The following is a 24172-nucleotide window of genomic DNA, read 5'->3' as shown; positions in this document are numbered from 1 at the left end:
ATCACCTTTCCTCCAAAACATCACCGATTGTCTGTCCGCTGTCTCTAACACTATGTCCTCTCTCTACCTAAAACTAAACCTCTCTAAAACTGACTTATTGGTATTTCCGCCCTCCACTAACCGACCTCATCCTGACATCTCCATCTCAGTGTGTGGCGCCACCATAACTCCTAGACAACATGCCCGCTGCCTTGGGGTCATATTCGAATCCAACCTCTCATTTAGCCCCTGCATCCAATCTGTGGCCCGAACCTGTCAGCTGCACCTCAAGAACATCGCAAGAATCCGCTCTTTCATCACTGTGGACACTTTAAAAACGCTTACTGTTGCCCTCATCTAATCTCGGCTCGATTATTGCAACTCGTTGCTGATCGGCCTCCCCTGCACCAGACTCTACCCTCTCCAATCCATCCTGAATGCGGCAGCCAGGCTCATCTTCCTGTCCAGCCGCTACTCAGAAGTCTCTGCCCTGTGCCGGTCACTGCACTGGCTGCCCGTTAAATACAGAATTCAATTTAAACTCGTACCTTCATCCACAAAGCCCTCCAAAGCACAGCGCCCCCCTATATCGCCCCCCTCATCTCAATCCATCACCCAGCCCGGGCTCTCCGCTCTGCTAACGAAACCCTGAGTACCCCTCTAATTCGAACTTCTCATTCCCGCCTCCAAGACTTCTCCAGAGCAGCACCGGTCCTCTGGAACGCACTACCAAAGGCTACCTTGGCAATCCAGGACTCAAAAGACTTCAGGCGTGCTCTAAAAATGCACCTCTTCAGGGAGGCATACTGCATTCCCTAAACAAACTCCTCTGTATGCCACCTGATAACATGCTCCCTGACCTACTGACTGCAATCCCTGCTAGCTGTCTTAAACCGCTAGTGCAGTTATAATGATTCTGCCGTCACACAGCTAAATGTGTGACCATTGTCTGTGTGTATAGCACCCCTCACTCTCCACCTCGCCATACCGTGCACATCTCCAGCCCCTTTACCTTCTGTATCCCCCCATTACTTGTAGTATGTAAGCTTGTTGGAGCAGGACCCTCACCACTATTGTTTCCATCAACTGATTACTATGTAACCGTGGTTCTGTAATTTTTGTACTTTTGTCTTTCTGTTTTCCCTTAGTCTATGTAAGCGCTGCGGAATATGTTGGCGCTATGCAAATAAAGATTATTATTATTACTCACAAGCCTCAGGTGTCAAGCAATCTAAGACCTACCCTGGCTAGAATGTAATTTTATAGGATTTTATATAGAAAACCTGTCATGTCTACAGGACCAATCACATCATTCCCCCCAACCATTCTACATTTATTGGGACATTCCCAGATTTTGGGGGCTGTCCTGCTGTCCCTGGAGGCAGGAGACATGTCCCAACTTGTCTGCATCATGGGGCCCCAACTCCACTGCTCTCTAGGGTCCATCGATTGGCAGCAGTGAAAATCTTGACTATACAGAGTACAATGCCTGTTCCTGCTGAGAGTGGATGAAGAACAGGATTATCACTGATAGCAGTTAATGGAGCGATGGCCCAGTGGTGGGAGCACAATTAGTAGGTAGAGCTACAGAGAGGGCACTGGACATAAGTGGGGCCACAAAAGGGGCACTGGACCAAAGTGTTGCCACAGAGGGGGTGAATTTTATTAGGAGTGATGATAAGATGAAGAGAGTATGCAGAAACGAAAAATGGTTGGAAGAAGTCATCGTGGCAGTCTGGGCCAGAAGAAAAACAAAAATAACTCTAGTTAGAGAAGATATCACCTGTGATCACTGGAGGGAACAGGACTCTAATCACTATCAATGTGTCACCCTGGTATCTGACTGCATTGTAACTTTAGGGTACAGAAAGGGCATGGCTTACCGTAAAAAGGGTGTTGGCCTGAAACAGAAAAAAGATGCTACGACACATTACACGTGAGACAGGACTTGTTGTACAAAAGCTGTGACATAGGCATTATATTAGGACGGTAACAAGAGGGCATCCGTTACGTTTAGAGGAAAGCAGGTTTCATCACCAACATAGAAAGGGGTTCTTTACTGTAAGAGCAGTTAGACTGTGGAACTCTCTGCCGGAGGAAGTGGGGATGGCAAAATCCATAGAGGAGTTTAAAAGGGGACTTGGTGTCTTTCTGGAGAGGAATGATATTATAGGTTATAAATCTTAGGTTAATTGTTAATCCGGGTATACAGGCAGGTAAGAACTATTAGGGGTTGATCCAGGGAACAGTCTGATTGCCACTAGGGAGTCGGAAAGGAATTTTTTCCCCAAAAGGACTAATTGGCTTCTGCTCTTGGGTTTCTTTTGCCTTCCTCTGGATCAACACAGGAGGATAGACAGGACTAGATGGACATTGTCTTCATTCGGCCTAACGAACTATGTTACTATGTCACAAGCAATGACTCTCAAGCTGGTGCAGAACTACAGCTCCTAGCTTGCACTAACTGTTTGCAGCTCTAGCAAGTGGAGCTTCGCTCTAAATCCACGGCACTGATTTCCCACAGGGCAATGGGCAGGTTACTTCTACTAGCTATAATATACTTTACGGGAGATTTCCAGCTGGCAGACTCCGCATGATTGAATCTTTTTTTTAACAATACATCACTTACATCTCCGGACCCCTTCATGAGGCAGCACTGTCTGTCAGCGATTTCTTGGAAATCCAAGGTCAAGGTTTCCTTGGGGGTTAGATGATTATCTGTCTTAAACTTACATTCACTTACCAGCACCAAGGGGACATATTTTATCTTAGATTGCAGGAAGTTGCACCAAGAACTTATTAGCAGAATGTCCACAGCCGCCAAGAAATGACTTATCTGACTATGAACGATCTAAATTGCGGATATACCGGAATGCATATGAAAATTTTGGTAAACATGCAATTATAGAGTTTCTCTGTGGCACTATTACTAAAGACAGTGTGGCTGGTACTGTAATGGGGTTACTGTGTCTGGCACTGTTATGGGGCACACTCTACTGGCATTCTTATCAGGGCACTGTGGCTGGCATTGTTGTGAAGTTTTTGTGGCTTGATGTGTTTTGGGGGCAATGTAGCTTGTACAGGGTTTGTAAAAAAAAATACTGACAAAGGTAAAAGGGGTGTAGTTTGGGGTGTGGGTCCAGGTGTGGCTTGTCACAAGGTATGTTTTTACCTTTGTTATTTTAGGGGCAGCAACTAGTAATAGTAGTAGTGGCCCCAATAGTAACAGCACCCCCAGCTGTGGCCCCAATAGTGATAGTGTCCACAATAGTAACAGTTCCCCAAAAAATAGACCCAATAGTAATAGTGCCTTCAATAGTAATAGTGTTCCCAGTATAGCCCCAATAGTAATAATGCCCCCAGTAGTAATAGTGGCCCTAATAGTAATAGTGCTCCCCGAAGTGGCCCCAAAAGTAATAGTGCCCCCAGTGGTGGCCCCAATAATAATAATGCCCCCAATAGTAATAGTGGTCCTAATAGTAATAGGGCTCCCAGTAGTGGCCCCAAAAGTAATAGGGGCCGCCTTTGTGCTCTACCTATCCTGAACCTGCAGCCAGGAAGCAACCCCACAGCATCCAGTATGTCTAGCTCCTATCTGGCCGTACTGCTGGAATCAGCTGTGACCACTGACCTGTTCCCTGGCGTCTGCATACAGGACGTTCGAAATGCAGATTTTCGTGGGTGATGAGACGGGTTAAAAAGCACGAAAACGTGGCAAAATAGAGCAAAAATTGTGGCATTAGAAAACGCTGTGTTCGAGTGCATGCCTGTGAGGCCCATTGAAATCAATGGGAGCATCGTATCGTGATTACTGCCGTGTTCAAAATGCCGCGGTAATCGCTGTAAAAAGCGCATGTGTGAGAGTGGCCTAAGAAATAGCACTTTATTTACGCTGTAGGAACTTTGTCGCTCCTAATTGGGAACATTGGCCTGATGTCATTATGCTGCAGGACAAAATAGAACCCAAAGTGTTGATTTATTTTTCTGTCCAAGGATTAGCTTTCGCCGAGATGACGAAAACCTATCCTGCCCAGCATAACACTACGTTGCAAATAGAGTGGAAGGACATTGCTCAGTTCTTGGGGTTGCTTCTGTTTAGTGGGTACCACTCAGTATCCTCAGAAAATGCCGAATGGGGAACGGCAGAAGATCTGCAAATTTCACCTGTTGCAACGGTCATATCAAGGAACAAAGTCAGAGAAACCGCACCTAGCAGCATTTATCTGCTCAAAAAGAGCGATGCCCGCTATCCCCTGCTGCGGCTGTGACAACTGCAGCAGGGGATTCCTTGGATGTGAAACCCCTGGATGCTGTCACATCCAGGGGTTTCATCTGTGGCCAATGGGGCCAGCGGCAGCAGCGCCGACCCCATTGAGAACATATAGCGAAGATCGCGATCCTCTGCCACAGCTGTCACAGCTGTGGCAAAGGATCGCGATGTTCCCCCATTGAATTCAATGGAGCCGACAATACAGCCCGCTCCATTGAAAGCAATGGGCTGTTGGCAAGCCCTGCATTGATTTTCAAGGAAGGGCTTAAAATATAAGCCCTCCCCTGAAAATCAATCCAAAAATGTGTAAAAAATAAAAACAAATCTATACTCACCTCTCTGCAGCTGTCGGGTCTCAGCCGTGTCCAGCTGACTCTTCTCCTACACTGCTATGAGGAGCTTTCCGCAGATGGGGATTTAAAATTCCCACCTGCTGAAAGGGCTGCCTATGATTGGCTGAGCGCACAGAACAATCAGAGGCAGCTCCCAGCTGTCAATCAATAGCTGAGAGCTGCCTCTGCTGGTCACAGTGCTCAATCAGAGCCAGCCCTTTAGCAGTACAGGAGAAGAGTCGGCTGGATGAGCCCTGGCAGCTGCAGAGAGGTGAGTATAGCTTTTTTTTTACTTTTTACACATTTTTGTATTGATTTTCAGGGAAGGGCTTATACTTTAAGCTCTTCCCCGAAAATCAATGCAGAGCTTGCCGGCAGTATATTGCTTTCAATGGAGTCAGCTGTATTGCCGGCTCCATTGAATTCAATAGGAGAACATTGCGATCCTCTGCCACAGCTGTGACAGCTGTGGCAGAGGATCGCGATCTTCACTATATGTTCTCAATGGGGTTAGCACTGCTGCCGCCGGCCCCATTGAGCGCAAAACACACACATACACAAAATGTATAATTTTCGCCGCATGCGTTTGTGTACATGTAAAATTTGCACATGTGACCGTTCTCATTGAAAATCATTGTTTCTATATAGATGCAGACTGCAAACGCAACTGACAGACCAGCGTACAAACGCCCATGTGACCGAGCCCTAAAATGAAAATCTACACTGGAACACCTGAGGATTCGAATAAACCACTTCAATCGAGGGTTATGAATGGCTTTTTAGACATCATCGCCAATCTGTTACAAGTCAAAAATTTTTTCGAGAGCTTTGTTTTACTTCATACTAGTTGTTGAAGGACCTAAAAATCTAAGGATTCGAGGCCCCAAATACTGTGCGAGAAAACAGAACAAATACCTGTCCGCTGGTTTCAATAAAAGAAATGAAAAAAAAAAATTGAGGATCATTTGATGTCAGGACTGACGGTCCAGTATTTGTTATAGTGGCATCAAATTATTTCAGTCACCTGCCAAACTGCCAAGCCATATTCCAGCGGAAAAGAGAAGAAAATTGATATCGATCGGCTACATTTTATTCACCAGTACAATGTTGGGATGGGGGCAGTAGATCTTTTTGATTGAATCCTTAGCCTCAATTCCGCAACAAAAAATGATGGTGGAATCCTGGCTTTTGAGCAAGAAGCCTAGGAATCAGAACACCTTGATTTTCATTGGGAGTTAACTATGGCAATACATAAATTGAAATACAGTATTGGGACTCTAGAGTCCAAATATATTTAGGGGGTCTGATCTAGGACTTTATATTAAAGCAACCCTCCAGCTTCCAGACAAAATTCTGTCCCAGGACTTGTTCTTCCTTGCCATCCCTCCAATTTGCTAGTCCTGGGACCCATTTCTTTCCATCTGAGATGGCCAATGCGATCTTCTGACTACCTAATCCCTACAGTGCTTTGGTAGTTAAGACTACCAATGCACTATACCTGCTGTCTGATTGGCAAGAGCTGCTCATGTGATCAGTGCTGGCCTATCAGAGCAGTGCACAGTTAGCTATATAGAAAATTGCTGCAATCATCTTGGATGGCTAAAAACTTGGACCAGATCTGGCAGATCAGATGGACAGCAAAGAAGAACAACTGCAGGTAATATAGACTCCATCCCCTATGGTCTTAGGACTGAGTTTTGTCCTCAAACTGGTAAGTTTCTTTACTATAGGGGGTTTGACTATATTTAGCCCCACCCTTTTACATAAGCTACACCCCTTGTAAAGGCTATTCCCATTTTGCCATAACCTCCTCATCAAGTATCGCCCTGTGAAGGTCTCTCACAGGTTGACATCTCTGTATGGACCACATGCAGTACTTTTATTTGGGCACCATACCATATGTTGCCGTTAACCCCTTGAGGACACGGCCATTTGTGTTTTCGCCTCCCTGCTTTCAAAAAGTTATAACTTTTTATTACTGCATCAGCATAGCTGTATGAGGGCTTGTTTTCAGGATGTACTATATAATGTACTGAAAAATGTTTAAAGATTTCTAGGTGGAGTGGAAGAAAAGAAAAAACAATCTTTTTGGGGGTGGGGGGAGGGGGGTATAGGTGTAGATGGTGCAGGAAAAAAAAGACTTGTTGATTTTATCCTGTGGGTGAGTATAATTACAGTCATACCAATTTTTATTTTGGGAGAGGGGGGAGGAGGAAATATGGCGGAAGCAGGAGAAGGAGAGCAGCAGCAGTTCTACCACCAGTAGCAACAGCACCTTGAGGGCAGCAGGTACTCCTCATGCAAACATGAGAGCTGTAGCTCCGTATTTCTATATTGACATATTTCTCATTTTGGGGAAAGTAGGAGGAGGAAATATGGCAGGAGAAGGAGAGCAGCAGCACCGTGAGGGCAAAGTGTGGTCTTTGATATAAATCTATGCTCAGTCATATGTGAGTAAAAATTGCCAGCATGCTAACTAATCAGTAGAATCTGCCATGGGGGTGCAGAAGTCCCGTGAAATCCATACCTGGTTCATTTTTATAAAGGTCAGGTGATCCACATTGTGGACAGACGGATGCGTCTGTTGTCAGTTATCACACCAACAGCTGTGCTGAACACCCTTTCTGACAGCACACTGGCAGCGGGGCAGCAAACACCTCTAAAGCATGTTGTGCAAGATCTGACCACTTGGCCAACTTAGATACCCAGAAGTCAAAGAGGGAAAAAATGGTTGGGCATCAGTGCATTCAATGTTTTGGTCTACTCTTTCTAGTTGATTGACCGCTCGATTGACATCCATGACACTGAATGATCAAACAGCTCCTCAAAGTGATCCATTTGGCCTACTTTGGAGGGTAAAGGGTGAATTAGAGGGCACACAATCCACTCTATGACCTGGTTTGGGTGCTGTGGAAGTAATGAATGGGCAGAACCCCTTCTAAGGAATGGCATTGGGCTTGCTTCGCCTCTTGCAGAACGTGGAGTTATTACTTCAGTGGGAGCCACTTTAAGTGCCAACTTGTAATGTCCTTTACCACCACTACCACAGACACATCTCTCACCCTTTGCTTTCTCCATGTTTCCATTTTATTTCTTTATGTAGCTTCTTTTTTTTTGGTTCACTTTTTAATGTAGTTTTACGTAACTTAGCAGCTAACTTTTTAGTTTGCAGAAAACCTGCTAGCTGTTTAAGGCCTGCAAATAAGTCGTAGTGACCTGACTGGCAACTTTGAAGATGTCTAAAGGCCCATTTACCTGCCTCGATTATTGCTCAAAATATGTTCAAACAAGCAACAAAAATCCACAATTTAGCATTACATATATTATATATATATATATATATATATATATATTTTTTTTTTTTTTTTTTTTTTTAAGGCGTTCACCTTGTGGGATTAATATTGTGATGTTTCATTAAACTGGACCTTTACGGACCCAGCAATGCCAATTTTTACATTTTTCTTTATTATAACAGCTGGGATCAAGGGTTATTTTAATTTACAATATCTTTTATTCTTTGTAACAACTAAAAAGTGTTTATTTCAGTTATTTTTACTTTAAAAAAAAAAAAAAGGAACTTGAACTTGCGATCGTTTGATCGCTAATGCAGTATAATGCAATACTATGGTATTGCATTATACTGTATTACAGGCTACCTACTAAAGGCATGTCTCAGGCACATTTTAATAGGCGAACAGTTATTGTAGCCCATGACACCTGTACAGCAACCGTGCAATCTTGCGGCAAAGCCATTCGGGACATTTACATGACGCTGTCAGAATCGACAGTCGCATTTGGAGGGTTAACAGCCGTGATCGGGGTTACCTCTGATCACAACTGTTGGTGTCGGCTGTGAGAGACAAGAAATACCCACCATGAATGGAACTCGCTTACTGAGCCTGCTGCATAAACAGCTTACGATGTGGATGTCTATATACATCCTAACTGCACAGTTAGGGCGTATATAGCCATATATGTGTCAGCAAGGGGTTAAAGTTACCTTGTTTACCATAAGTATTGTAATACAAAGTAATGAGACAATAGCTGTGAGCGTCCCATTTATCGTAAAGCCACAATTAACAATAAAGCTTTTCAGTTTTGGCATTTTGCGATGTCGAATGTGTAGGTTTTCGACATACATATAGTATTGCGAAGTTTGTTTTAATTGCAAGTTATGGAAAGATCAGGGGTGGCCTTAGGGGGTTCAATCCAATATTAAATTCACACAACTCAGCTTAGGATGATGCCTGACTAACACCTGATCAATTATTTATGAAATGAAGTAACAGCGTCAACACCATACAATAAGAACTTGGAAAAAAAACGTATACATTGTTGGCCCACATGACTTTTGTAGCACTTGATATTTTAGAACTCCATTGTATATGATGCAAAGCCCATCGGGCAAGTGGCAAATTATTTTCCCAGAAACCATAATGACTGTATATTTAAAATCAACACAGAGGACCCAACTTGTTAAACCTGGGAAGGATAAAGTTATATCAACTTATACGGGAAGCAAATTCCATTGAAAAAAACTTTAATTAAAAACAAATTTTTGATTTTTTTTGTTTCAAAAACATAATTTACGAAGACAGTCCTGAGCCTATGTACGCAAAGTTTCCGTGTCATGCGTAAGTCCCTTTAGAGCTTAATCCTATTTTTAATAGGAAATGTTATTTGGCGATATTGCTACAGAGATAATACCCGAATCTTTGTCAATGCCCCTCTTGGGTAAAAAAGTTACACTTCCCCACATGTCTGGAAGTGGAATACGTCCCACAATGATGACATCATCTTAAATCAACACTGATCGTTCTCATAGGCTACCAGATGTCTCCGGACCATAAAAGAAACTTGAGCAGGCTCGAATGTTTTTTTATTTTATTTTTTATTTCATTTTTTTTTTTTTAACTACACCCTCATTTAAATCTTGGACCCTGGAAACATGTTTCATAAAGAAAGAGAGAAAACGAAATATCCCAGACTTGTGGTTGTAAATTTCTTGGAAAAATAATCTATAGCCATGTGTACAGTAACTGAAGATCTGGATTTATCGGGTAACTTAATATTCCATACTGTGCTTGTAGAATACTGGGCAAGCAAAATTCTGGATATTGTTCTCATTTGTTACAGTGTTTCTTTTGTGCTCGACATTTGGAATTGTTACATGTCAATATTCTGGGGTATTACGTTGTAGCAAGTGCAAGTAACGCCTTTAAAGAGTACTTGATTTTTTTTTTTTTTATGTTTTTGAAAATCTATATAGTATTTTCCGAAGGTTAATTGGATCATTTGATACTTCTGACGGGGGGAAGGAAATTCCTTTTCCTTCATATTCGTGTGAAGGAAACATAAAAATAAGGATGAATTATAATTAGTGATGATCGAGCATTGCCCTTAGCGAGTACCTGCCCGCTCGAGAGAAAAGGTTCGGCTGCTGGCGGCGGGCAGGAAGTGGCGAGGGAGAGCGGGGAGGAACGGAGGGGAGATCTCTCTCTCCCCCTCTTTCCCCCGCTCCCCCTTGCTCACTACCGCAACTCACCTGTCACCCCCGCCGGCAGCCGAACCTTTTGTCTCGAGTGGGCAGGTACTCGCTAAGGGCAATGCTTGCTCGAGCAATTGCCCTTAGCGAGTATGCTTGCTCATCTCTAATTATAATATTCATCATTATTATTCATGATTGATTTTATGTTTTTGGGTTTTTTTTATTATTATTTTTTTTTGTTATGTGTAATCTAATTTATATTTTAGACATGCAAACTTAAAACGGTTCTTGCTTAGGACACTTCCCGCTTGTTAAGAAAGTTCCATTCAAAATAAGATGGGAGGTGGTAGACAGGAACTGAGGCTCTGGCATGGCCTGGTGCCGGGTGCCAGTATAGAGTTTTCTATAGGGCCCTCAGATGGTAATGCTTCACCTCTCGCCATCGATGGTGAAGACTGTTTATATACATCGGAGCATGAGGAAATGATGTACTATCATATATCTATTCCAGCTGTCTGATGAAGAGGTCTGCGAACATCAAAGGTCTATTTTAATTTGTACTATTGGCTTTATTCTCCTTCTTTTCACTACACCCTTATTTAAATTTCTGACCTTAGAAATATTTTGAATTCTATCGATTTCATTCTCTTTCAAGCAACTCCCTGCCAACAGGGAGTCTCTAACTAGGTTGTTAACTTGACTTCTGGTTAACCAGCGTACTAAGCTCCCAGCACCTAATCTTGCACTGTCTTTGTTCACAGGTACAACTGTGATTTATTCCTTGATCACGCTCACAGTATCCCCTGGTGGTGCTCTGTTCAGCTTCTCTGTTTGCTTTATTCAAAATATGCTGATCACAAGTGTTCAATGCTGGGACCTTCAGTGATCAACTATCACTGCAGGTTTCCCCACAGATAAGTGTGCAATTTTCCTGCAGCGCCACTACAGGACAAACCATGCATTACACAGTGTCCATTGACATCAATAGGTTTTAATTAGAGATGAGCGAGCACCAAAATGCTCGGGTCCTCGTTATTCGAGTCGAGCTTTTTGTAAAATTCGAGAGCTCTACTCGAGTAACAAACCCTATTGACTTCAATGTGAGACTCAAGCATTTTTGTTTGTTCTCTCTCTCTCTCCTCCGCCAAGCCAGCCACAAACTACTGTTGACATGCGCAGCGGGGAGGGGTCAAATCTGACACGTCAGCGGCGGGGAGGGCCCAAAACTGGGGCGCGGGTGAACACGGCATGATGCTCGCTCGAGTAGCGAGCACCATTGAGTATGCTAATACTCGAACGAGCATCAAGCTCGAAAGAATACGTTCACTCAACTCTCGTAAGTGTTTTGAAGGACCACTCTACATGCCAGGAGATGAGGAACCTGAACAGAGGATTCCCCTCTATGAACTAAGAAAACCCTAATAGGGTGTATGAAAATGGGTTAAACAACCCTTTAACAAAAATAATTAGAGTATTTCTGTTCAAAAATAATTTGTAGTAATCCAGCTAGTTCTAATTATCCAGATGCTTAATGCACATGCTCTACATTGGGATAATGAGGACAATATAGCGCTTTTTCTTTCGGTAAAATGCTGGGCAGCTGAGTGGAAACCATGCAGACCTCATTGGGTTAATAGGGTCCGGCTGGCGCTGTTCCGTTATGTTAAAAGACGGACCCATTCATTCAGGGAATTCCCATTTTCTGCTACCCGAATGGAGCAGGAAATGGGAATGCCTGCCACAAAAGTTAGGGCAGCTTAACTCAGCTTGCATGTGAGACTGCATGGGATGAGAGCGGCAACATGTGACATCGCAACAGGAAGAGCCTACTCACTTAGAAAGCACAAGGAGAGAGAAAAATGCAAATTTACAGGATGATGCACATAAGTAAAGAAAAGACTGTAATTTTTATTTTTAAAGTGACCCTCTGGTTTTGAAGCAAAATTATATCCCAAAATTTTCCCGGAAGGAAAAGGGGGTAAAGTATCTGCAGTTTTTTCTTCTCTGCCATACCTATGATCTAGTTCCAGGTCCTTGTCACAATCTTCAGACTACCTAACCCCCACAGTGCATTGGTAGTGTTAGAGTACCGATGCACTATACCTACTCTCTGATTGGCCAGAGAGCACTGACCAATCAGAGAGCAGTGCACAGTGTACAATAGTTAGTAAGAAAATTGCTGTACCCATCTCGGATGGTCCAAAACAGTGCCCAAAATCAGTGGCTGAGAGAGGTAGCAGAAAATATACCCCCCCCCCCCCCCCTGCCCCTTTCCAGTTCTGGGACAGAATTCTGCGCCAAAACAGAGTGCCACTTTAAGGATAATTAGTCTTTGTGCCAAGAAGCAACCTTTTGAGAATCTCTGGGCTCTGGGCAATCAGCTGATTCCCACTCTTGGCACCCCCAGCAAATAACTGATTTTACCGGCAAGCAGTGGCCAGCCTGACATTTGCCCAGCAGTGGCAACTGCAAGAAGAAAGTACTACTAGAGATCAGTCCATCATAGGAATGTCCATCCTTTCAGAAGGTACATCAGAAGGTCCACTAGGACAGGAGTTGCTCATACTGAGTGGCTTTCCATTTTGAGACCTAGAAGAGGATTCCCAGTGGGTAACCCAACTTTGTGATGTTCATATGCCCTAATAGGGCATACAGATAGGGTTTGCCATCTTGGCACCACCCCTTTTAAAGGGGTTGTCCCGCGGCAGCAAGTGGGTCTATACACTTCTGTATGGCCATATTAATGCACTTTGTAATGTACATTGTGCATTAATTATGAGCCATACAGAAGTTATAAAAAGTTTTTCACTTACCTGCTCCGCTGCTGGCGTCCTCGTCTCCATGGTTGCCGTCTAATTTTCGCCGTCTAAAATGGTCGAATGGCCAAATTAGACGCGCTTGCGCAGTCCGGGTCTTCTGCTTTTCTGAATGGGGCTCCATGTAGCTCCGTGTAGCTCCGCCCCGTCACGTGCCGATTCCAGCCAATCAGGAGGCTGGAATCGGCAATGGACCGCACAGAAGAGCTGCGGTCAACGGAGGAAGAAGATCCCGGCGGCCATCTTCACCGGTAAGTATAGAAGTCACCGGAGTGCGGGGATTCAGGTAAGCGCTGAGCGGTTTTTTTTTTAAGTCCCTGCATCGGGGTTGTCTCGTGCCGAACGGGGGGGGGGGGGGGGTTGAAATAAAAAACAAACCAGTGTCGGCGCGGGACAACCCCTTTAAGTAACTTTTTCTGATAATAAACTGAGAGAAGAAACATATTTCTTTACTTAATCCCCCCCCCCCCCCAATCCCCATCTCCGTGTTCGGGAATGGAGCAACATGCAACATGACGTTGTTGAGAATGCAGAAAAAATTTATAACAAGTGGAACAAATCAATGACAATGATGATAAATAAATGGCGTATCCGATACCAGGGACATAATAATCTTACCCCAGTTTTCCAGGCTTTACATTTCTCCTTCATTAAAAGCAATTTGGTTTCATATTCCGGTCTTGGATGCTCCTATACGATAAAAGTTTGAACAAAGAAGACTCTATTAGTTTTTATCCGCTATTCTGTTGCTGACGACAAACACGACCAGCAGAGGACAATACACTGAGGAACGATTGGTTAGGAACTCATTTTTGTTTTTTTTTCAACCATAGGACACGATTCAACACAGTCACTAGAATTGGAGGGATCAAACACGTAAGGACACGCAAAGGTCTAACAAAACGGAAACAGGTCAAACCTTTATACGCTCCTTGGTGCATATTTGATGATGAAAAGGGAGAAAAGACACGTTATAAATATACGCCAAGCAAAAGGGCATGGAACATGGCACAGACAGACATAACACCAAATAAAGTCACGGCAAAGTAAATGATTGTTCATCATGTAGCAAAATTTACCGCAACACTTAAAAACTTGTTGCAATAGGTTGTCTTACCTTAAAAGCATTGTCTAGTTACTATATGAAATTGTAATGAGACATGTGTCAAAATAACAAATTCGGAGGTACTTACTGTCCTCTGCTCCGGCAATAAAGTGCTGCAGTCCTCCAGGTGTTTGTTATGGAAAGGACACCACCTGACCGCTGCAGCCAATCAGAGGCCGCAGTGTCACCATTCCAAACTCCTGGCATCAGGGAACCCAGGATGTGAAAGCTGATGTCAGGAGAACAGGCAATGATGCTGCTTTCTCTGATTGGCTGAAACGGTCACATGGTGTGCTATCTGCAACAAAAGGAGTGGGAGGCTGCAGAGTTGGGTCACTGGGCTGCGGACAGGTCAGTACCGTTGGATTTATTATTTTAACATCTGTCATTAAAATTTCATATAGTAGACAAACCCTTTAACACAACAACAGCCATTGAAAAGCTATTAAAAGGGCAATAAAAAGTTCCGTTCCACAATTAATTGAACGCATTAAGTGTCAAGTTACACTTTGCTAGTTCTGTGTAGTGGGTTAAAATAATTTTGGGGATTTATAGTTTTTTTTTCCCATAGACAAACATTGAATTTACTCATGAGTCACGATAATGCCAAGAATTTACCATAAATAGCGGATGATTCTGTATCACCATGGTGTGCTAGTCTCAACCTGGACATAAGGTACGTATTATTTATGCGGAATGCAATGGGATCCAATGACAATGGGGACAAGGGAACTTGAACCTGTTCAATTTTTTGTGTACCCTGGAAATAAGTGGCCACATAGGTGAATGGTAATGACTTATCTTCTACCCATTATTAAAATTACATACCCACATGTTTTGTGGAGGTCAGTTATTACCTTAGGACACACTGGGGCATACTTACTTACACCGGCATTTATTACTCTGGTGTAAGTAAAGTGTGTGCAAGCATGCCCATGACAAGTGCATTAAGAGATGCAAGCCTATTAATACATCAGTTGCATCTGGTAGCACCTCCATGCTTCAGGTGGAAACCTACGTCAACTACAAGCTGGCATAGGTTTCTACTATAATGTAGACCAGTTTCTGGCACACATTATAGTAAGTGAGATGGACCATGTGCGGTCACACCCCCTAAAGCTAGGCCCTACCCACTTTTTTAAAAAGCAGAGGAGTCCAGCATAAAAAGCTAAAAAAGTTACCATTTTTCTGCATGCACCAGAATGTCGTTTTGGTTTTTTTTGCACCAGAATTCTCATACACAGGGCCTAATGCATATGCAAATTGAGCCTAATTTATCAAAACTGTCTAATGAAAAAAAAATTTTTTGCTGCTCATAGCAACCAATGGGAAATCAGCTTTCTTAAAGGAGTTTTTCAGGATAAGTCAACAAAAATCAGCGGGATCCAATACCCAGTGAACACTCCGTGCAGCTTTTGACCGGACCGTTGCACACTGTAATTAGCACAGCTCCGTCCATTATTCAGCACCTGGGAATGGTACTGCAGGCTCAGTCTCATTAAATACATAGAGCAGTGATAGTTCCAGTGTGCAACGGATCCAGTGAAAAGCTTTCGGGTATCCCAGGTGGTGGGACATCATCATGTCAGATAGGTAAATGTCATAAAGATCATGATCATGAGGATATGGCAACCAGAAACGCAACTGATGCCATCAGTGGGTCTCACTTCCAACATTTGCTGTTTGGTACACCTATTGATTGGGCCACAGCTACATTTGTATCAACAGTAAGAAGATGGACTGATTAAGTCATTCACTATGGGATACTCCAGTTCGGTCAAGATATGAAATGATCAAGTTGAAGCGGAAGTATGAGCACAACCCAGAGCTTTGAATAATTCCTAGAGCACCAAATCTGGTAAAAAGTTTGAGCCAAGTCTGCATTTATTAGGAACCTGTCATCAACTATAAGCACAATAGACTAGGTCATGGTGGCTATAGTTTAGGTGACAGAGAGTCCCGGGAGCTCTTTCTTATATCTGGTTTCCCATTTCTGTGGTGTCCCCTCACAAAGTCAGTGCGTGCACGGCCAGCTTGACTCTTTTCAGAAGGCTATGTTGATGCATTCCCATTATTTTTTTGCCTCTTCAGGGAGGCATACCATATCCCCTAAACCAAACCCCTCAGTACTGATAACATGCTCTCTATCCTAGTGACTGCAACCCTGCTAGCCGCCATGAGCCGCCCCCTGCAGTCATACCGATTCAGCCACTATATGGCTTAAGTCTGACCATTGTCTATGTGTATAGCATCCCTCACTCTCCACCTCGCCATACCGTGCACATCTCCAGCCCCTTCACCTTCCGTATCACCCCATTACTTGTAGTATGTAAGCTCGTTGGAGCAGGACCTTCACTCCTGTTGTTTCCTTCAACTGATTACTATGTAACCATAGTTTTTGTATTTTCGAACTTTTTGTCTTTCTGTATCCCCCTGTTTTTGTAAGCGCTGCGGAATATGTTGGCGCTATACAAATAAAGATTATTATTTATTTCTATGGGAGTGTGTATGCAAAGGCTTTTGAAAAGAGTCAAGCTGGTTGCACTCACAAAGACTTTGCCAAGCCACATCACAGGAACGGGTCAATGGGTGAACTCCCAGGACATCACATCAAATAATAAGCACTATAACTTAGTTTATGGTGCTCATAGCTGATGACAGGTTCCCGTTAACTTGTTAGAGCATGCATTGAGTCCCTCGAAGATAGGGAACCTAGCTCTTGTCAGTCTTATACCCTTGGTACTAAGTGCCAAACAATCCGGTGTTGAACTGCGTACATTTAGTCTCGGTAGTCAAAATAGGGCACCATTATGGGGTCCCATTTTTCTAGAGGCTCTATTTGTTCTATGTTCAGTACTACTCGCTGATGAGCATAAGTAATTCATGCTCAAATTTATCGCATTTTAACCCTTTCCAATCCACTGTCTGACGTCTGAAGACATTATGATTTAAGGCTGTACAGCTCTGATGTTGGAAGACATCCAACGGGGTTCTCTTACTGTATATTGCCAGCCTCTCTGCTGTCGGAGCCTATCCAACGTGTCACCTCATGCAGTACTGCCTTTAGCCAGCATATAGCGCCGGCACAAAAAAGAGTAAGCCCCCTAGGAAAACCAGGATACAACTCCTTCACAAGAAGGACTCTGAGAGTCATTTAAGGGATTCTCGGAAAGGCAGTCTGTCCACTGCATTATACTAAATGCTGACTATCTAGCACTGCAATGGAGACTTGCTGAAGCGGATGCTATGCCTCAGCAAGCAACCTACCATCCAGGTTGGCATATCCTGTTGTAGAAATGAAAAGGTAAAGGTGTTATATTACTAAAAAAAAGAGAACAGACATCTTATTACCCCATTGTATTACAGATTATTGCCTTTTTTGTTTAGACGTCTTTACCCCTGGACTGTGACTTGTTGACTTTTTTGCTATAAACAGGGTCATAAAGCCATTGTATGTTTCCTCTCGGAAGGAACATGAAACATGTTTTCTGCTCATAAATAAGGGAATAGTCCTTTTTGAACAGATCCCGGGGCACTGCAGCATGTGCGCCTTTAATAATTGATCAGCGCAAACAAAAGCTCATTCAGAACACATTAATATTAACACAGAACAAAGAACCTTATATAATATCACTCAAATAGGTTTGTCCGACATAACCACATTGAAGGTAAAAGAATGACTACACCAAAAACATTACACCCACATGGTTATGTAAGATACTTACCTTCACCTTTTATTGAGCTGATGAATCGAGTTGTAGGTGAGTTGACTAGCTTGACCACACTAGAGTCTATCATACCTTCTAGCAGCTGATCTTGCCAATTTTGTCGGGGTCTGCCAACAATCTGACATGTATGGGTGATATCAGACATGCGTGGGAATCCACTCGTGAAGTTCAGTAGGACTAGAGTGACCAGGTTTGGAATTTACAGCCGGGGCTTTCGACATGAGATAAGTGGTGCAAAGGTTGGATTTTGCTGTCTATTACATTTTACCCCTATACTAAATGTCAGTCAGATGTGTAATATCACATGGTGCTCTAGGACAATTGAACACTTATTGTCAGGTTGCCCAGCAAAATATAGCCAATCACCATGAGTCCTAACAGTGGGATACTTTGTGATCTACTTGCTATCAAGGGACCCTTCTACCAAAAAGTATTGTTCAAAGTGGACACATTTTTGTCAGCAGATCCCACCTTTTTTTAATGGATCCGTAGCCAGCTTTAGCTACGTGTGACCCATGTGGCCACCAGCTTGTAGGGGGCCACCAGGTGGATATAGGCAGGAGGCGATTGCCTCCCTTAGGTCCGTCTGCCTAGATAACCTGCTTCCTCCATGCGACAAAGTCTTGTGGAGCTATGTTAATCATCCTGCTTCTAGCTGTCTTCTCCCCTTTGATGTTTCAAGGCATTGTTGTCAGCCCACTGCTGCCCTTGCAAGACAATTGCTTAGTTCTGATACTGTATTTATGTTGTGAGTTTGGTTTTGGTATTGTATCTATGTATTGAGGTTGTATAGTGCTGTATTTATAATATGGGTTTGGTTTTGGTGCTATATTTATGTGCCAAGCCTGTTTCTGGTGCTGTATTTATGTACTGAGCTTGGTTCTGGGGCTGTATTTATGTTATAAGTTTGGTTCTGAAAGTGTGTACTGAGATTGGATACTGCTGTCACTGGTGTAACTATAGGGGATGCAGGGGATGCAGTTGCACCCGGGTCCAGAAGCCTTAGGGGGCCCATAATGCCTCTCTTCTCCATATAGGGAGCCCAGTACTATGAATAAAGCATTATAGTTGGGGGTCCTGTTACAGGTTTTGCATTGGGGCCCAGAAGCTTCAAGTTACGCCTCTGAGTGCTGTATTTATGTTATAAGTTTAGTTCTGGTGCTGTATGTATGCTATGAGCTCGGTTACAGTGCTGTATTTATGTACTGAGCTCGGTGGTGGTATAATATCTATTCATTGCTCCATTCTGAAGTGGGTATGCTGCTGTCTTACTGCCTTCTGTACAAACAGACTGCCTCCCAGTACAATATATATAGTTTTTTTATGATATGGAAGCACAAAAAAAAATTCTGCACATGGTGCCATCTAACCTAAGGCCAGCACTATATGGAGCCCACTATTTATCTGTATCTGAAGGCTATGCAGTCTTAGACAAACTCTTGTGCATCTGTTTTATGGAAACAAGTAGATCCAAGAAGATATCTCTAATGTCATCGTGAGATTTGCGTAGTTTGAGAATTTCAAGTCAACATGCGCGACTCCAAAGTAATAGAAGAAAAATATACAGAATATATAGAAAATGGTACTTCAATACAAAATACTTTCCAGATTCCTGAGAAGGAACCTTCCCTGACAGTGTTTACATAAAAGGCACCAGTAGTGGATTAATAGATTGTATTCGACCCTAATGAACTTCTTCAAATGTGGTTTGCAATATCTGTCTTAAGATAGTTCACTCCAAGATTTCAGTTATGGGAACTACTGGATGTGCCATTTCACAGCGACTATAGCATATTGGGATAATATTTGGGGATTAGCCAATGACAATGCTCGCTACAGTTTGCCAGTTCCCACAAAGCAGTATGTCAATAAAAATCATTGACCCTTTAAATGAATGCAAAAAAAGAGAGGGCCTGACAAGTCACAAGTAATGGATAAGGTTAGAGATGAGTGAGTATACTTGGTAAAGGCAATTGCTTGAGCGAGCATTGCCTTTAGCGAGTATCTCCCCCGCTTGAGATGAAAGGTTCGGGTGCCGGCGTGGGGGAGCGGTGAGTAGCGGCAGTCAGCAGGAGGCAGTGGGGGGGGGGGGGAGGAGAGAGAGATCTCCCCTCCATTCCGCTCTGCTCTCCCCCACAGCTCCCTGCCCGCCGCCGGCACCCGAACCTTTCATCTCGAGCGGGCAGGTACTCGCTAAGGGCAATGCTCACTCGAGCAATTGCCTTTACCGAGTATACTCGCTCATCTCTAAATTAAGGTTCCTTGGTTACAGATCCTCGCTGTTTTCTCGGGGATTTCCAAACAAAGTTTGCTTTTTCCAAAGATGACCTATTGACAGGTGTAGCGCTATGTGTGGAATCACAGCTCAGCCTGATTCACTTGACCTGCATTGAAGGGATTGGTACTGTTTTTGAGGGAAAAGCAAACAAATTTTTCTAATTCCAGACTTTTTCAACATTTGCTGCAGTAAAATTCCTTTAATCCGGCATTTCGGCACTCTTAGCAATCTCCTTTTGGTAAAATAAGCACATCACACACTCTCTGGACTCTCAGTGATCATTGAGGAAATCTCACTTCAAATGTTCAATTTCCCTACAGCACCACCACAGGATAAATGAAGCATTACAAGTGCTGAGTCCTCCAGAGCAATGTCAGTTATGTGTAGCTGCTCTCCACTACACTATATTGATGAGAGACTGCCATCTATTGACACAGTGCTGGATTATCAAAAAATATTCTAGACCATCAGACAGTCATAGAAAATATATACATATGTCATTTTTAAGGGGACAGCCTTGTAATTAATCGTGTTTACTGTCTTGATCACTTGGTTTTCAAAAATTCCAGATTATTTTGCAGTATTGTGCCAATTATCAGGATTATCAGATGCCACGCTGGGTTTGTCTATATCTGTATGGGAAGCGTTTATAATTACTTACAGTATATATGTAGTAAGCACTTAACTCTGACCTCAAAAACAAAAATTAACAAAAATAAGAGTGATGCGTTAGAAGACGAAGCTGTAACAAATTCTGAGAGTCTCTGAGGCCGTTTTGTTTTGCAAAGATTACAAATTGCACTAGGGAATATGTAAGAACTTTTCCATTAAAGTCATTAACGAGGAGGCCCCTGAGGCAGTGAGTTCACATCACTTTCCTCCAGCACATTGTCCCAGCTTCGACTCTGAGTCATTGACACTCATGTGTCATAAAGAAGCTTTTGTCGCCTCCTATGTCTCATCCAGGGCATTTCCAATCACTTATGTAATGTGTATCAGGGATCTGAACAGATCGCAGACGAGCTACACCATCTTTACATAAGATAAGTGCTAACGGGGTGCAGAAGTCGCTGCTGCGCCTAGGCCCTTGTGTCTGGGGGGGCCCAAAGGTACTGCTGTCACATAACTATTATTAATGGTGAGTGCTAAGTTAGGGGCCACGTTACACATTTTGCATTCGGGCTTTAAGTTTTGCACAGGACCTTCATGATGCCAAAGGTCTGACAAAGGTTCCCTAACATTTGACTAAGGCGAGGAATTGATAAGTGAGACGCCCATAGGGGATAGCATGACCCACACAAAAACTAAAAAAAAAACAGTCAGAGAGTAGGTCAAGTGGTACCCTTAGCCCATGTGCCACTCTTCATCTATTGGTAAACACTATCTATCTGGGACATCTAAACCCTTTAATGACGCGGTCATTATTCTTTTTTCTCTTGTTTTTGGTTTTACCTCCCCACTTTTAAAAAATCTAATCTCTTTTATTCACCCATCAACATAGCTGACTGACAGCTTGCTGTTTGTGGGATGAGTTGTATTTTACAAATAGTATTATTTAGAGCAGAGGTCCCCAACTGCAGTCCTCAGGGACCACCAACAGGACATGTTTTCAGGATATCCTATGGTAACACCACCTGTGGCAATGTCTGAGGCACCAACAATAATTACATCACCTGTGCAACACTGAGGAAATCCTGAAAACATGACCTGTTGGGGTCCCTGAGGACTGGAGTTGGGGAACACTGATTTAGAGTACTATATAATGTTTTGAAAAACTTTTCAAAAGTTTTAAAGTGGAGTGAAATGGGAAAAAATGCAATTCCGCAATTTTTTTTGCAGGGGGCCTTGACTTTATTGCGTACACACTGCAGCAAAAATGACATGATCGCTTTATTCTATGAGTCTGTATGATTACAACAATACCAATTTTATATATTTTTTCTTTTTTTGCTGTACTGCTTTAAAAAAATATATATTATTGGGGTTAAAGAAAGTCTGTTACAGCTTTTTGGCAGTGTGATCTAACTGTATAGTAAGATGTGGGACTTGAGTGAGGATGACAATTGTACCCTAATTGTCTTCAACAAATGCTCCAGAAATATAAATGTTGGCGTGCTTGACACACGGTACGCAAATAACAGGTGAACTCTCCGATGAGCGGTTCACCTCCCGCTCTAGTCTGGATTCTCTTCCTCCACTAAACACGTCCAGTAGAGTCTTGATTGACATTTCCAACCCAGGCTGCTGGATGTCTTGTGGATCATAGAATCATAGACTGGTAGAGTTGGAAGAGACCTCCAGGGTCATCTGGTCCAACCTCCAGCTCAATGCAGGGTTTACTCAATTATCCCAGACAGATGTCTCTCCAGCCTTTGTTTGAACACTTCCATTGAAGGAGAACTCACCGCCTCCCGTGGTAACCTGTTCCACTCATTGATCACCCTCACTGTCAGAACATTTTTTCTAATATCTAATTTGTGTTTTCTCCCTTTCAGTTTTATCCCATTCCTTCTAGTCTTTCCTTGTGCAGATGAGAATAAGGCTGATCCCTCTGCACTGTGACAGCCCTTCAGATATTTGTAGACAGCTATTAAGTCTCCTCTCAGCCTTCTTTTTTGCAAGCTAAACATTCCCAGATCCTTTAACCGTTCCTCATAGGACATGATTTGTAGACCGCTCACCATCTTGGTAGCTCTTCTCTGAACTTGCTCCAGTTTGTCTATGTCTTTTTTAAAGTGGGGTGCCCAGAACTGGACACAGTATTCCAGATGAGGTCTGACTAAGGAAGAGTAGAGGGGGATAATTACCTCACGTGATCTAGACTTTATGCTTTTCTTAATACATACCAGAATTGTGTTTGCCTTTTTGGCTGCTGCATCACATTGTTGACTCATGTTCAGTCTATGATCTATTAGTATACCCAAGTCTTTTTCACATGTGCTGCTGCCAATTCCTCCCATTCTGTATGTGCTTTTTTCAATTTCCTTGCCCAGATATAGGACTTTGCATTTCTCCTTGTTAAATACCATTCTGTTAGTCGTTGCCAACTGTTCAAGCTTTTCTAGATCTTTTTGAATACTCTCTCTCTCTCTCTTCCCTAGTGTTAGCTATCCCTCCTAGCTTTGTGTTGTCGGCACATTTGATCAGTTTCCCCTCAATTCCCTCCAGATCATTTATAAAAATGTTGAACAACATTGGGCCTAGGACAGAGCCTTGTGGTACCCCACTTGATACAATCTTCCACTTGGATGTGCAGCCATTTATGGCCACTCTTTGAGTACGATCACTCAGCCAGTTGTGAATCCACCTAACAGTTGCCTTGTCAATCCCATATTTGGTCATTTTTTCAATAAGTATGGTATGAGATACTTTGTCAAATGCTTTACTGAAGTCAAGAAACACTATATCCACTGCATTTCCCTGATCAACTTGTGCTTCAAGTATTCTGCACCTTTGCCACACCAAGGGATCTGGTGCATGCTCGTGACGTCATTTATGACATGACCAACCAAGGGTAAGTCACTGCGCATGCGCTGGAGCCCTTGATGCAGCACCAGCAGAAGATACTTGAAACACAAGACGTCTCCAGAAGCCTGAGCTGATCATATCAATTGAGACTCCACTGGGCTTGTTTAGAGGAAGCAGGTAGTGAACCACCCATCAGACAATTCATCTGTTATTTACATACTGTGTGGGAATAGCGTCAACACTGATATTTCTGGATTGGAGCAGTGATTGAAGCTAATAAAGGAACCATTATCATCACCAAGTTCTACATCTAACTATACTATTAGTTGACACTGTAAAAATGATGTGACAAACTTCCTTTAGAGATGACAAGGTCTTTCTGGTGGCGGGTTCTTCTACATGCCAAACAAGGTCACACGTGTTATTTCCTTTATTCCTTAAGGCTATTTGCAGTGTAAAGTCTACTGTAATCATCAACTGGTCATTCACAGCAGACAGTAAATAGATAGATGTTCTTGGGTCTCGAACTCCTAATGCAGAGTCATGAAGAAGAGGTTGGGTACGGTTAATGTAGTTCTTAATGACTGAGTAGAGTAAACCTATCAAAGGCTTCTTTTCAGCAATGCCATAAAGAGATACTATAAGAATGTATTTGCAAAGCAGCACATAAAGTTCCTCCTAGGAGTCATTATTACAGTCATCATATTA

At 42.9% G+C, this 24172-nt stretch overlaps 1 protein-coding gene across 2 annotated transcripts in view; it reads right to left on the bottom strand.

Moving 5' to 3' along the window:
• ANO2 (anoctamin 2) overlaps positions 1-24172 on the bottom strand; it is a 270743-nt gene that overhangs the window by 107263 nt on the left and 139308 nt on the right. Inside the window, exons 14-15 of one of the 2 annotated variants that reach the window (XM_066590524.1) lie at positions 13805-13816; positions 13504-13575 (exon numbers count right to left, since the gene is read on the bottom strand). In XM_066590524.1, the coding sequence (XP_066446621.1) occupies positions 13504-13575; positions 13805-13816 (84 nt within the window). The remainder of the gene's footprint in view (positions 1-13503; positions 13576-13804; positions 13817-24172) is intronic. The other variant, XM_066590523.1, reaches the window with a different exon arrangement.

The sequence above is a fragment of the Eleutherodactylus coqui genome, chromosome 2, assembly GCF_035609145.1.
Source record: "Eleutherodactylus coqui strain aEleCoq1 chromosome 2, aEleCoq1.hap1, whole genome shotgun sequence".
NCBI classification, from domain to species: domain Eukaryota; kingdom Metazoa; phylum Chordata; class Amphibia; order Anura; family Eleutherodactylidae; genus Eleutherodactylus; species Eleutherodactylus coqui.
Note: the sequence above shows the minus strand (reverse complement) of the source record. Positions and strands in the feature narration are given on the sequence as shown.